This window comes from Rhyacophila brunnea, unplaced genomic scaffold (assembly GCF_057557595.1).
Source record: "Rhyacophila brunnea isolate RB1 unplaced genomic scaffold, BYU_Rbru_1.0 scaffold_18, whole genome shotgun sequence".
Classification (NCBI taxonomy): domain Eukaryota; kingdom Metazoa; phylum Arthropoda; class Insecta; order Trichoptera; family Rhyacophilidae; genus Rhyacophila; species Rhyacophila brunnea.
Window position 1 is genome coordinate 3,935,639 of NW_028232837.1, and position 14,826 is coordinate 3,950,464.

Genomic DNA, 14,826 nt, shown 5'->3' on the forward strand with positions numbered 1-14,826 from the left:
TATTTGATTACGTTGTATTTTCGATGGTTCACATAGAATATGCGCGAGCGCCCCGCAAGTCCGCTTTAGTGGACTTTATGCCTTACTCCACACGTGGACAGATCTTTTGTTTTTGCTTTACCTAATTATTTGTGTACGGTTGTTATGATTTTGCGTGATTGTTTATGTACCTACATTAATCTACTACAGTCTACTACGTTTATGACAAATACAAGGTGGATGGATTACCTTAGCAATATCTGTACATTCTATATTATAGGGAATTGGTAGGGCTTCGGAAGTGTAGTCATCAATGACCAGCGACGTCCCTAGGCAAAGTGCCGCCCTTGCAAGCCTAGAATGCGTCCCCTTTCATTTTTAGTCTCAAAAACCTTAAACTAAATAGGCAATTGTAAAAAAAAATCTTGAAGGATATGGCAGTAGAAACACATAGTCCACTGAGGGTTATACTCCGTTTACACGTGCATGGATGTACTGTTGACATTAATAAAATGTATGGATGTATTATCCTGCAGTTGGCAAGATTGCATGCATTAATCAAAAAAGTTTGGAAGCTTCTGAATTTTCTGCGCCTGCGCAGTAGAACGATAGTGGCAAACCTGTCGGCAAAAAAACGAACTACGAACGAATTTTCAGGTTGAACGATTTTCACTACCTGTCAAATAGTACGAAATAGTACCTACCATAAAATGACAACATCGCGTCTCGCTCACTCTTAAAGAATGAATTGGAGAGACAGTCAGCACTCTTACGTGTAAACAGTTATTGTCACGATAGTTTAAAATAAGCACTATTGCCGCCAGTAAATCGATGCACGTGTACTGGCGCTATTAAACCATTTGTACGGAACCTACTCTCAGCGTTGGTTTTAGGTACGTGGAGGTCTGTGGAGTTGTTGGTTTGGAGACCTCATGTAAAATTGTTATATTATGTGCAAGAAACCGCGTTACAATATGTATTAAAATGGGTATTACAATACAATAGTAGTTATGTTGTCATACGCTGACAAGTATGGAGACCCCCTTTCGATGTTTTAAAACGTTTAAGACGTCGGTACTTTCTTCACGGAAAACCGCAAATGCATCCAAGAATTGTAATGATCGTATTCATTCCTTCATTCGCCTTCCATTTATAGTTTGCTGCCCCTGAGCAATGCAATACATTACCTGCCTACTCTCATGGTACTATGATGAAAGTTTGTGGGAAACATTAAAAGAAAATTTAAGATCATTTCCATAATTTTTTTATTGATTTTTCAACTCTCTTTTCGACAAACAAATATAATATTACAATATTGTTTTACTTCACGTGAATAAGGAAAATAATATATTATATGCACCATGTAGAATATAAATTAATTATTAAATTTGTGACAAAATATTGAACACAGTGCCACTACTCTAATATTATACAAACCAATCAATATACCATTTGTAAATAATTTATTACCTTTTAATACACAAGTCATGTAATAACATCAATAATTCCAACTTAAATAACTATGTATTTATCGATTATAAAGTAATAATACTAATTGGACTCCAGGACAAATGTGCGTTTGCCAACTCGGCGACAGTAAAGACAAAGGATTTTTTAAAAACTTTAAACAACAAAATATAGCTAACAAGTTTTTAAAAACGTGTAACACACAGTCTATATTAACTTATGATCAGTAGCGGAACTTCTCAACTCCCTCCCCTCGCAAAAAATTACCTGCTGGATATTATTTAAAAATCAATGCTAATAATATAATAATTAATAATTGAACTGGCGTTTACCTGACAGTACTCATAATGGCTTCAAAAAAATGTTTTGATTCTACGTTTTTGTATTATTTATGTTGGCAAGTGTTTCAGGTTATAAACTATTCCACAGAATGATCTAAATATAATTAATCAACACCTTATCAACAGGGCTTGAAATGGACCGGAACGCACCGGAGCGCCGTTCCGGTTCGTAAAATCAGCAAAACTATCGCTCCGTCTCGTAGACATATTAATTTGACAGTGAACTTTACTAGATTTGCCATTTAACATAAAAATCCAAAAGTTTGTCCACACTGGTAACCTCATTAAATTTCACGATAATTATAAAAATTTGTTTGACCAACAATTATTTTAATCGAAATTTAATGAGGTTGCCAGCAACTTGTTGCCAATGTGGTCACGGCATAGCACACTTGTTTTTATAAAATACACAAGCAATTAGATAACTATGTTAAAATTTTCATAAAATATTGGCCGCTCCGGTTCGTAAAATATTTCATTTCGAGCGCTGCTTATAAACCAAAAAACTAATAGCAGACGTTGCTCAGAGTAATGTGTCAATCGTTACGACCAGAGATACCGGATCGAATATTGGATTTTGCTGGCAGTACCGGAAACCATGACGTTTTTAACCGTAACCCATCATCCCTATTAATATTTTCAGGGTTTCTATGGATTTCGATGGCCTCCTTTAGCAATCTTGAGAAATGTCTCTTATTCCGATCCAGTACCTTGGTTTCGAAGTCAAATTTGTGTCCTGTATCCATCGAGTGCTCGGCAATTGCTTACATCGTGTAATGTTAAAGTCGGTATGCCCTCTCGTGTTCACTCACACGCTTTTTTACCGTTCTAGAATTTCGAGAAGTTCATGCAATGAGCCCGAAACTAGGGATTGCAATACCGAATCAAAATTTCAATACCGGTTTTTCGGTATTTCTTATTGAATACCGGTATTTCTTAAACATTAAAAAAACACAAGTAGTAGCTTATCAATAAATATAGCGATGAAAATCTTTTTAAAATATTATTTTATAGCAAAAACTTACATACCTACATTTATTATTTGACATTTAAAAATATGTATTGATCATAATTGTAGAACTAGTGATTTTTTACAAATAATTTGAATATATTGATAACAATTTTATCTAAAGCCCTCAAAAGTTCACCAAGTGCAAATAAGTCCGGCTGCAGGAAAAGTTTCTTAAATTCAACGCTTGTACAGTCATCAATATTTATTATTAAATAATTGAAAATTTTTGTCACGGATGTTTTCTATTTCGAAATTATATTATGATAAGAATTCATCGCGACAATTACTTAAATAAATACATGTATAAAAATGAAATCTGTTTTATTATTTTTTCACCTCTGTTGGATTTACTCAATATATTTGCATTTTAGCAGCACATAAATTATAGTTCATTTTTAATAACGTGAACGAGAGTGCTTTCTTAATACCGAAAATTCCGTTTTTTTTGGATTTTTAAAACCGGTATTTCGGTATTGGTAATACTTGAATACCGGTTTTGAAATACCGGTATTGCAATCCCTACCCGAAACGCCAAGGAAAGAAGGAAGAAGTACACGCGGTGGAAATCCAAGAATGTATTACATTTAAAAACAACCGTGAAAGTCTCAAATATTATATAATATGTTCGAGTTACTCAGAAACCAGATGCATTCGTAGAAGAATTAACTTCTTAAAATACTAAGTTACCCGAGACATTAGTAATGATAGAATCCTTTTCATGTGAAACAAAATGTCATTATCTATTGCTAATATCCATTAGTTTACGTGACAATTAATCATAGACAAACTCCAATAGGCATAACTTTAGGTTCAAATAGACTATATGACGATCGGGCACATATATGCCAAGAGCGATTTAGTGTCTATGATCAAATCTATGCCATTCCGACATTTATACATACATATTGTATGACAGCTATGACATCGTATTTACATTCTGTGACACCCTATGACGCAGGACGCCAACATAAGAAACGGGTTTTTCGACATATATGTGACGAATCGTCATAGAGTGTATTTGAAGCATTTTAACAGTACGAACACATTTTTGCACACCGATAATTAATTTTTTTGATAAAATAACACTAATATTGAGGAATATGTGAATTATTGAGCTTCCAGGGATTTCTTGAACGCGCCTCCAATCATGTTGGCTCCAACTTGGTTGATCTCTTCGTATCCGTATGGGGCCAGGGCTTTCTTCGTCCTCGCGAACCACGCTGCAACGTTTGGATATGGACTCACGTCAAAATCGAATGCCTGGAAAGTTAAAATATCTTTTTATTTTTAATTATAAACTATTTACCAATCTGATCTCCTGTGGAAATGACTTAAATTCTAAATTTAAATCAGTCAATCAAAAGCTTTCACTGGTTTTAAGCAGTAGATATTATAGTTTATTAGTGTGGTTCCACCATGCTTAGCTACCGAAGCAAGCAGTCGAGAAAGACCTTCTTTTGAAACACGTGTAAAATGGACGATAATAATGCAATGTAGATCTCAAACACTACATCGACGACCCATTTTTTCAGTTTCTATCTGAAGTTCTGTTAGTGAAAGTTTTTGATTGATATCATCATTTACAAAAAAAAATGTTAATTTTACGAGTGACTTTGAATAGAGACCCCATGTTTCCAGTACTGGACCGCCCCCAAATGTTAATATAATGTATTGTCATTGCATTAAAATATGTGTACCGAATTTCAAGTCACTGGATATACGGAAAGTAAGTGAAAATTGAACGTGACAGGAAAACTTAATGAAAAAATGTTGCAGATTTTAACATATGTAGCTGTCAGTATATTAGCGATCAAATATCTATTTGTAATGTATCAAATTATTCGACCGCAATAATGTATTCCCAGCGAATCATATTCCAGTAAACAACTTTTATCTGTATCAGCAGATTGAATGGCGATATGAAATACGCTATCGCAATGGAAAAGTAGTCGAATATCAATTCCCATAGTCTCATATTATATTATGGCTGTAATAATATATAGCATTCACAGGCATGTATTACTTTTGACTGTATAAATAACGAAGAATGATTTATCAAAGGTCACTCAAAGATACGCTTTCAGTCTGTTACCATCGAAGTCTCTATATCGCTTCGCTCAACATCTGATTGTACCGAGGTGCGGACCTCGGCTCCGTACCATCATAAGTTTGTCATTGTAATCTGAATAGCTGTAACATCTATTGTACCAACCATTACGCTGCTAATAAAACTCGCTCCTGCATGCATCTTCGACTTCATCATCATCCTTCAACCCCCAAAGTGGTGACCCCGACGTGATCAGAAGTTCAACCCCCAAATTGGTGACCCCAACGTGATGTCGGACATATTATTATATAGAGTAGATTATTATTATATAGAGTAGATTATTATTATAATACATCCTAGTATTTTAAACTGTATATTAAATAATATAATATATGTTAATTTTTTATCACTGTATAATAATATTATATTGTTTACATTACAATAAACAAACCTCCATATTTGACAAGGAAACTGCTAAGCTTATATCGGCAATGGTCAGATGGTCTCCAGCTACGAACTTTTTCCCTGTCAGCAAAGTGTCCAGCCACTCGATGGCTTCGATGACGGCTTTGAACTTTTCGGGGTCCAGTGGAGCCCCTTTGAGCATCACTGGATACTGAAAAACAAATTAAAACAACATTAATTCATACAAAAAATAACTATACATAGTCTATCATATGTGTATCATAGATAGAGTGGTATATTATGTGTAAGAATTACACAAAAAATCTAAAAAGGCTATGTCTCACATATAGGCTATATTTGCGTATTTCTCTTCTTCTACTTCTCTACTTCTGCTCAAAACGAAGCACACGTTAAACACCATTCAGATTTATGCCAAGGTTGTCACAGAAGCAATCTTCCATGTCTACTTGGCCTACACTAGAGTACTGCTTCTCAAACTTTTTCATACCACGGCCCGCGAAATTAGAAAAAAAAGGCTCCCCTCCCCAAATGTTTTAGTCTTTAGTGACCAACTCTACTTTATCTACCATTAATTATTATTATAGGTACATTTTCATTAAAAAAATAAAAAACATTCAATGAGAGGGCTGTGATTGCATATTTTTACATGATACATCAATATCCGGTGCAATGTTTGAAATGCTAATTCGCAGGGTTTGCTCCTGTCTCCTTTGAAAAACACTACCTGTGTTTATTTTTTATTACCAGTAATGATAAAAATGCTGTTTCGCATAGGTAGGCACCCACGATAGCCGCGTGGCTTAAGCGCCGGTCTATAGTGTCGAGGGTCCCAGGTTCGAATCCTGGGTCTGGCAAGTACACATATTGTTTTTCAATTTGTGTGTGAGTCAGGGTATGGGCCTAATAGGTTTAGCAAGTGGCTGACATCCATTTCTCGTAAAAAAAATCTGTTAATACAAACCTCTACTCTGTGGAGGCCCATATGATCCTAATAGGATCGGACATGGTCGAATTATGATTAACAATGTTGCTTTTGTGATTGACGGATATTCTTGCTGTCGCCTTATCCAAAATTCTGCAAGACTTCTCTAATTAAATTCGATATCAAAGGAATTATCTGATCCAATACCAATCAATTCTTCTTGAGATGCCTACATTATATAATCATATTTTAAGGTTTTAACAAATGGTGTTCGTATCCAATTTGTACTTTGGTCATCATCTAATCATCTAAGTTTGGCAAATATTTACGTCCAGTGATCACGTTTTTATGATTTTTTTTTTATCAACTACTGAAATATTTCGCGGCTCCCTGGCAGGAGCTCAAGGGCCCCCCAGTTTGAGAAGTAGTACTAAAGCGTGCGTTATTTTTTGTCAGATTATAATTTTACGATCAAATGTTGATGAGACTAGACCTTCTGAGAGCTTTTCGCTTTCGTCTCACTCAATATATGGAAAATCCCATGCGGGAAAATCCCATTGGCATGCCACCAGAGAGTGCGACGCTCCGTACCCTTGTGTCACAACCTCAAGGGCTCTGTCGCCGTGGCCGACCCTCCAGCACCCTTAGCGTTATTACAAAGGCATTTTACGCGCATGGCTACTATGCTACGGTAAAAAATTCTCCTTGGCTTGTGTTACCTGTCATACCCTGCATTCAGCGCTGAAATACACAACAGGAATATTTAAAATGTACAGTTAAAAATATAGCTTACATAATACGCAGCCAATCTTTGGTAGACCGTTCCCATGTCAAAATACAACCTCTGATCCACCATAACTCGTTGTTTAGGGCATCTTGGATAGAGGGAGTCGTTTTTTCCGTAAGCGTCCACCAGATATGCCATGATGGGACGACTAGAATGTTAATTCAAAATACATTTTAATATATTACATATTATATACTAATTATTACAGAATATTCTTTTTGAATGTAATATAACATTGGGTACACATATAAGGTTACTATGAAACCATTGGTAGCTATGACTAAGGACTCCAATCCCGGGATCCCGAGCTATTTTCGATACCTATGAATCCCGGGATTGGTAAAAATAATCCCGAAACTTTCGGGATTGATTTTTTTATAAATTTTTATGGAAAATAAAATAAAAACGAAAATATAACAGAAAAAATACTTTTAATAACAAATCACTACATTAGAAATAAACTGAGTTTGAATGAAGTTTGATTTATACCCATGTGTAAGTTGCCAATTCATTTTATTTTTTCACATAAATTAATAAAAATGAGAAAGATTGGAAAAAAACAATGCTTCGCACTTTTAACAAAGTAATTCCACCATGATCTCATACGTTTTACGCCAGTTTCATATTTGGCTGACTAATTAGATTTATGAAGCGGAAAGACCATACACCATGATTTTCTTTACTATTTTAAATATCGCTAACCCATTCATTAAGTCTTTACTATCAGAAACAGCAATCTCAAATTAAATTCACATTATTATTTATATTACAATATTATTTACTCCATTAAACTTATGTATTTCCAAGATTGTACGTACACAATATTAACAATAAATGTCTTAAATAGTATAAATTATACTAGACTTATATTTGACCGATTTTATCAATGTTATTTGTAAATATTAAAATTTTATATTAACTATGGAAAAAATGCCAATTCCGGGATCCCGGGATTGTCAAATTGTAATCCCGAAATCCCGGGATCAGAATTTTGGCTCGGGATTGGATTCCTTAGTTATGACACTTATTATCGCAGTGAAAACTTTGTCTCTGAATAACTTTTGGCCAAAAATAAAACTTCTAAACAATCCAACTTCATCTCATTTTGGCTAAAATACCACAAAACTCCCTTATGTTACAGCAACCTCCACATTACATTTTGCATTTAAATGATAATAAATTAAAATTAATGGTTTACCTCTCCCAAATCACCAACCCTTTATCATTCATTGTTGGTACAGTATGTTGAGGATTCATCTGAAAAAAATAACGCAATTCTATAATAAACAGATAGTGGTTAAATGAATTTAATAAATCAATTTATTTTTGATTTCAATTGAATTTTGAATATGTATTTCAGACGAAAAATGCGGGAACTATAAAAGCGTAAAACCGGGATATAAAATAAGGCGAGATTGCAGAAACTACGCGTAAATAGCGGGAAAACATGAATTCCGGAGAACGCAAAATCGAGGATTCACTAAACGAGGCTACTAATTGCAAACACGGCTCATTCACAAAAACATAATTCGCGGCAAAATGCAATAAACTGTTCTCCAGACTATTAAAAGACTAATTTTTTTGATTTCTTAGTTCATTTGTAGTACATTTAAAATAGAAAACACAGGGAAACTTATTGAATTAAATATTAATAAAGAATTTAATGTTTGTATCAACCCGGGGGCTTAAAGCGAAAGTTGGATTGAGCCGTTTCTGCAATCTGAATTATTAACCGCCTATGCAAGTATGCAACGAATGATATACCAATCAAATGTTCTCAAATGTTAGTCACATGATCGAAAAGCTGAACTTCTACTGGCTAACGTGAAACGAGGCGTTTTTGAAACTAAATGATCATGGAATAAGCCACATTTGAAAGTTTCGCGTAATTTTGTATGTAATAAAGCCGGGTTTGAGTCTTTACAAAATGTCATCCAAGGTTAATTTTGTGATACAGTGACGTCCCGTGGGGGTAGGCAGATTCAGCGTCGCTTGGGGGCGGCAGTTACTCGAAGGACGGGAAAGTATATAGAAGTAGGTACATTAACTCATATCTTTCAATTAAAAAATTCAGCTTACCGGTTGGAAACAAAATGTATTAATTAACATAAAAGGTTAACGGGACTGTAATTTTTTGTCGGGGTTATGATATCTAATTTACTTCCGTTGTACTTGGACGTCACGTCCTTGATGACCAGCAATGACACGTGCAGATTTGCGGATTATATTTGAATTATAGTAGGTACATACTTACCTAATTAATTTATCAAAATATTTTTACCAGTCGCTTGCGAGTTATGAAAGTTGTCAGTAGTATTTTTAAATGTATCTGAAACTGTAGACCCGCAATACTGTCTATTGAAGTGGAGATGTCATTTTAATTAGATTTAATGGTGTAAATTTTGTTAATAATATATACATATCCATACAACACATTTTATTAGATATTGAAGTCATGCAAGGATGATAAAAAATACTGTATAAAGATGGAGTGGGATTTTGGCGCTGCCTAGGAGCGGCATTTTGTTTAGGGACGTCACTGTTGTGATAAACTCACGATATATAAGTAAGTCAAACGGTCGGCCTAAAGATAAACGTCTCAAAGACAAAAGTGATGAGGAACTGTTTTTCGGACCCTGCGATTATCTGTGGCACCCAACTCGAGCAAGTCAGCAGCTACGTCGATCTCGGACAGCAAGTGTCCATAGACGGAAGCATGCACAATGAAATTGCTCGAAGAAGAAAGCTGGGATGGAGTGCTTTCGGACGTCTGAATAGTCTCTTCAAAAGTGACCTACCATTGTGTCTTAAGCGTAGGGTGTTCGACCAATGTGTGCTACCCGTGCTCACGTGGCTGCGAGACGTGGACCCTCAACACGAGAGATGTCCAAAGGCTAAGAGTCTCACAGCGAGGCATGGAGAGGTGTATGGTGTGCATAACGCGAAAGGACCGTAAGAGAAACGAATGGGTTAGGAAGCAGATAGGAGTACGTGATGTAAAAGACGTTGCCAAACAGCTGAAATGGAGACGGGCGGGGCACATTTCTCTCCGAAATTACGGCCGCTGGACAAATGCCGTCATCCAGTGGTACCCAAGGGGCACAAAACGGCCACAGGGTTGCCCTAAAAGCCGCTGGATTGACGAACTGGTAAAGTTCGGCGGAAATACGTGGCAGCGAACGACACAGGATCGAGAGAGTTACGTTAAAGTGCCCACCACCACCCGCCATATATGCACAACCGTGGATATGCACGGCCGCTTTCTATGACGCTTTAAACGTGTCTGAAAGAAGTGATTTTAAGTGCTCATTCCGTCCCGAGACGGAGCCGCACGGGACTGATGCTGCAACCATGCACCGTAGTGCTGAAAGAAGAAAGTTAAGAAAGAAAATGTTTGTTTTTGGACTGGCTCTGCTGTCCGCTGACGTTAAGCGCTTTGTGTACCCGCATACTGAGTGTCACGAATTGAAATGGATGAGTCTACAGAAGAGTCGGGACTATCCCGCTCCCCATACGACGCTGCAAATTTCTCAAATGCCGCAAAGTTGGCCTCGGTTGCTACCAGATCTCCATGACCAATTGGGCCCGTGTGAGGACGGACCCTGGCAAACAGCTCCGCTCGTTCGAATTCCATAAGCGGGCAATCCCAGAGGATGTGTTCAACATCTTGGTGGTCATGCCCGCAGGTACAACCCGGCCCATCTACTATCAAGCCAAATTCGTGGAGTCTGGCGGCGAAGTTGCCATGGCCGGTGAGGAACTGGCTAATCCAGTGCGAAGGTTGGAGTCTTCTAGTTTGGTGCCTGCAGAATACGTCTGGAAAAAAACGGTAAGTGTGCCGCCCCTTGGGGGAGGCGGTCCACCTCGCCTGCCATGCCGCAAATGCGGTCTTGTACACAATGTCACTTACAATCTTCCTGTAAGGAACGTCCTCGGATCTCTGCGGTGGTGTCAGATGGACACCGGCGAGTATTGTGCTGATCCCCCTCAAGAGGAGGGTGATCGATCCTCTGACTTGGACGTGCAGATCGAGGGGTAGCACCCCCGCGAGTACGGCAAGCGCGTCAGTAGAAGTTGTGCGGTAGGCTTTGGTAAGCGAGATCAGCGCAAGTCGCTGCCCGCTTAATAGTGCGCGTCTCACGAGAGTTAAGGAGTTTACTCGAGAATGCCAAATGCTGGAGGCGTAACCGGCAATTCCCATGAAAATTGCGCCGTATGCAACCTTAAGGGCTCTAGGCTTAAGTCCCCAATTGCTGCCCGCCATTCGGGCCATTCTCTGATAGGCCGAATTGGCCTTAGAGACGGCCGTCTTGGCGTGGTGAACGAAAGACAGCTTGTCATCAAGAATTACTCCCAGATACGTAACCCTTTCGGAGAAACGCACTGAGGTCTGGCCAAAACGAACCGTGGGCGGCCGTCGAGTTATGTTGACCCGAGAACTACCCCTGAGGAGGACAGCTTCCGTTTTGCTCGGGGCAAAGGTCAGCTTGTTCAGCAACCCCCAATTAAGGATTCTGCCCAAGGCGTCCGTGGCTGCACGCTCAAGTGCCGGTTGGAAGAAGCTTAGGGAGGCCTTCTTCCAGCAGTGGATTGACCCCGGCTGATGATGATGATGATGATATAAGTAAGTAGATATGTAGCATGCGTTATTGAATATATTATATGATTCGATGTCAATACCTATGAGATAATTAATAATCGTTTGTCGGAATCCAATAGCTGGTGCGGGATACTCCTTACCAATATTTTTTCAAAGATATATTTAAATGTATGTTTCTGAGATGTTCCGTTGAATGCCAGAGGTATCTAGCGTAAAAATATGAAGCTTGCAATTTTTGAAAAATGTTCATAAGCGACAGAAAGGTAAATCAACAAACTAAACGTAGCGATTGGTGGTTTGTGTCGGCGGACAGCTTTACAGCATGGCCCAACAATCCAGGACCTGCGGGTCTATTCTATACAAAAGGCGACGATTGACCGCTAACGTGCTAACGTGATAATGTGTTAGTATTTGTTACATACATTTTATATTGAAATATTATAATTGTAATTGTATTGTAATCAGTTAATCAGTCGAAACTGTCTCTCTCTCCCTCTCTCTCTATCGGTCATGCTCTAAATTTTAACACAGGCAGGGGGCATGCCGTTAAAATATATCATTTATTGCAACAATTAATACCGGCTAATTATAATTGTTACAATACGTGTTAATAATTTGATACAAACATACCCAAGTTAGCGGTTTTAGCGGACGAAAGCAGCCTTTTGTATAGAATAGACCCGCAGGAGTGCGTAAGAAAACGGATATGCCAAAAAATGATGATCAGCTAAAGCAAAGCCGTGTCGTAGGCATAACAAAACAGAGAACGGCACTTTTGAACATAATATGGGAGTGTTTTAGAAGGATGACATGACCCACAGAATGTTAATGGTTCCCGCAGATTCAATTCGAAAAATCAGCTTGTGAACGTTTATAAATCGACGAATATCTTTTTTACCTTGAGGAACTCAGGTGTCAGGCTGTCAGGATTTGTGATGTCACATATCTTCATGTTGAGATCCACTCCGACGGCTTTTGCAGTCATCATGACGGCTCTGCAAGGCGCCGAATGTGGCACGTAATGCATGTCGATCGGCATACTGGCTAATTTCGCTTCTGCGTTCCTGGCAATAAAAATAAATAATGAATTAGACTATAATCCGTATTACATTGAGCTGATCGTGCTGTATTTAATCTTGAAATAAGAAGATCTAACATAATATAATATTAATTGAGGTCGCAAACGGTGTCTTTCTCAAAATGAGACCTTAACCTAGGTCTCAGACTGCGTATGGTCAGGGCTCGAAATTGACCGGAACGCACCGGAGCGCCGTTCCGGTTCATAAAATCTCCAAAATTATCGCTCCGTGTCGTGGAAATATTAATTTGACCGCCTGAACTAGACATGTCATTTAATAAAAAATCTAACAGACTTATTTTTATAAAATACATATACAATTAGATAACAACGTTAATATTTTCATAAAATTATCGAGCGCTCCGGTTCGCAAAATTTTCCATTTCGAGCGCTGCGTATGGTTCGTTGTAATAAATTCTTTTCTATGGTATGCAAGTATGAACGCAACACCAAGAGATGTTACGGCGGGTTAATGCTTTCGAAATGTGGCTATATAGACGCATCCTCAAAATTCTTTGGACTGATCCAGTGACAAATGTTGAATTAGTTATCAATTGAATGGAAAAGGACCGAGAAGTTCTTAGAAGTATCAATACTAGAAAACTACAGTACCACGGCCACATTATGATAGGACAAAAAAGTACATCATCTCCTAATTTGTCATCCGAGGAAAGATCAACGATAGGCGTAGCAGAGGACGTCGCCGTATTTCGTGAACTGTTCCGGGTAGAAAATAAGGTTACATGTAAATAATTGTACGTAAAACATTTCACCGAGGCACAACTCGCCGTTAGCTTTCTTATCGGAAAGAGATGACCGTATACTATATCGTCTCCAATTTTTTAGATTCAATATGAACATTAATTCAATTGTCATAGCTGATTTTGGCAAAATACATGAATTCAAGAATGAAAACCTAACCAACCTAACGATTAATAATCCAACATATCAGCTATTTTCAAAATGTGTTTGCTGCTGGCATTCTGTAATGTGTAAACTGACAAAAACCGTGTTTTGTTTAGACATACATTATAATATGTCTGTACTATACGACCCAAAGAGGTTGGACGGTCTTTAATATACGGCCATATATTTCCGATACTTTCACGGTGAATTAGTGTGATACGGCGAACCGATAATACGGCGAAATGATAAACCTGAAATCACCCTGATGGTGACCGACCTCTGCTAGGGGATGGCACTGTAAGGCTGCAGACATACGGAAGAACGAACTCCCGAAAACGTTCGTAAGAAGAACATAATATAAAACAGGGCGGTGACAAACACTGCATACTAGACGGAGTTATTCGCAGTAACACGCGACAATTAAAATTTAACACGATAAATACACCATTGGGTCTATTCTATACTTATCGACCACTAAAGTGATAAATATTGTCAAACTTAGGGTAGGTTTGTATCAAAGTATTAGCACTTTTTGTAACAATTGCAATAAGTTGGTTGTATTATTGCAATAAGTGCTATATTTTAACAGCACCTCTCTTGCTGCTGTTAAAATATAGCACTTATTGCAACAATTATAACCAACGTATTGTTATTGCTACAATAAGTGCTAATACTTTCATACAAACTTACCCTAAGTTTGATAATATTTATCACTTTATCACTTTAGCAGTCGATAAGTATAGAATAGACCCACATGTTCAGTTATTTTAAATAGTTATCGTATAAATCTCTATATAAAGTCTTTCTTATCTATAATTATTGGCGGCGCTCACGCTGGTGACTTTTACATAGCAAGGATTATTGGATGATTACCACCATTGTCTCTACACTTCTACTAGTCTACACTAGAATAGACCACAGTCTGTCTAGTGTGGATCTTAAGCGCTTCTAAAATATATACTTACCCCTGCTTGTCCTGTGACACGATTTTTCAGTTTTGTTTCTGCACTATTTACGCAACAAAGTCGTTTTAAAAATAAGTTTTTGTGTAAATATCTGAATTAGGGTTTTTAATAAATTATTATCGTGATTTTAAACAGTAGGTAAGTTCAATTCTAAAATATATTATAATTCTCTATTTATTTAATTACCTACAATTTGGTGCGTCAGTTCTTATTCTAGAATAATTAATAGGCAGGCCAGACAAGATTACGGAAGAACCAAAGTTTGGAACCGAGCTACCCTAAAATTGATTTCGTGT

General features: G+C 37.5%; 1 protein-coding gene across 1 annotated transcript; it reads right to left on the bottom strand.

Moving 5' to 3' along the window:
- Positions 1-3,867: 3,867 nt before the first annotated feature.
- LOC147073126 (glutathione S-transferase 1-1-like) lies at positions 3,868-12,642 on the bottom strand. Its single transcript, XM_085945257.1, has 5 exons — positions 12,480-12,642; positions 8,180-8,238; positions 6,988-7,129; positions 5,298-5,462; positions 3,868-4,059 (listed from the first exon to the last, which is right to left on the bottom strand). The coding sequence occupies exons 1-5, from the start codon at positions 12,618-12,620 to the stop codon at positions 3,907-3,909; spliced, it is 660 nt and encodes a 219-aa protein (XP_085801383.1). The 5' UTR covers positions 12,621-12,642; the 3' UTR covers positions 3,868-3,906.
- Positions 12,643-14,826: the final 2,184 nt, after the last annotated feature.

What these genes read in the sequence shown, in the direction of transcription:
- LOC147073126 (XM_085945257.1), bottom strand. Translation starts at nt 12,620, where the DNA reads ATGCCGATCGACATGCATTACGTGCCACATTCGGCGCCTTGCAGAGCC. An exon ending in TGACACCTGAGTTCCTCAAG is followed by an intron (nt 8,239 to 12,479) that starts GTAAAAAAGATA and finishes TATTTTTTTCAG; the next exon opens with ATGAATCCTCAACATACTGT. An exon ending in AAAGATTGGCTGCGTATTAT is followed by an intron (nt 5,463 to 6,987) that starts GTAAGCTATATT and finishes TTTGTTTTTCAG; the next exon opens with TATCCAGTGATGCTCAAAGG.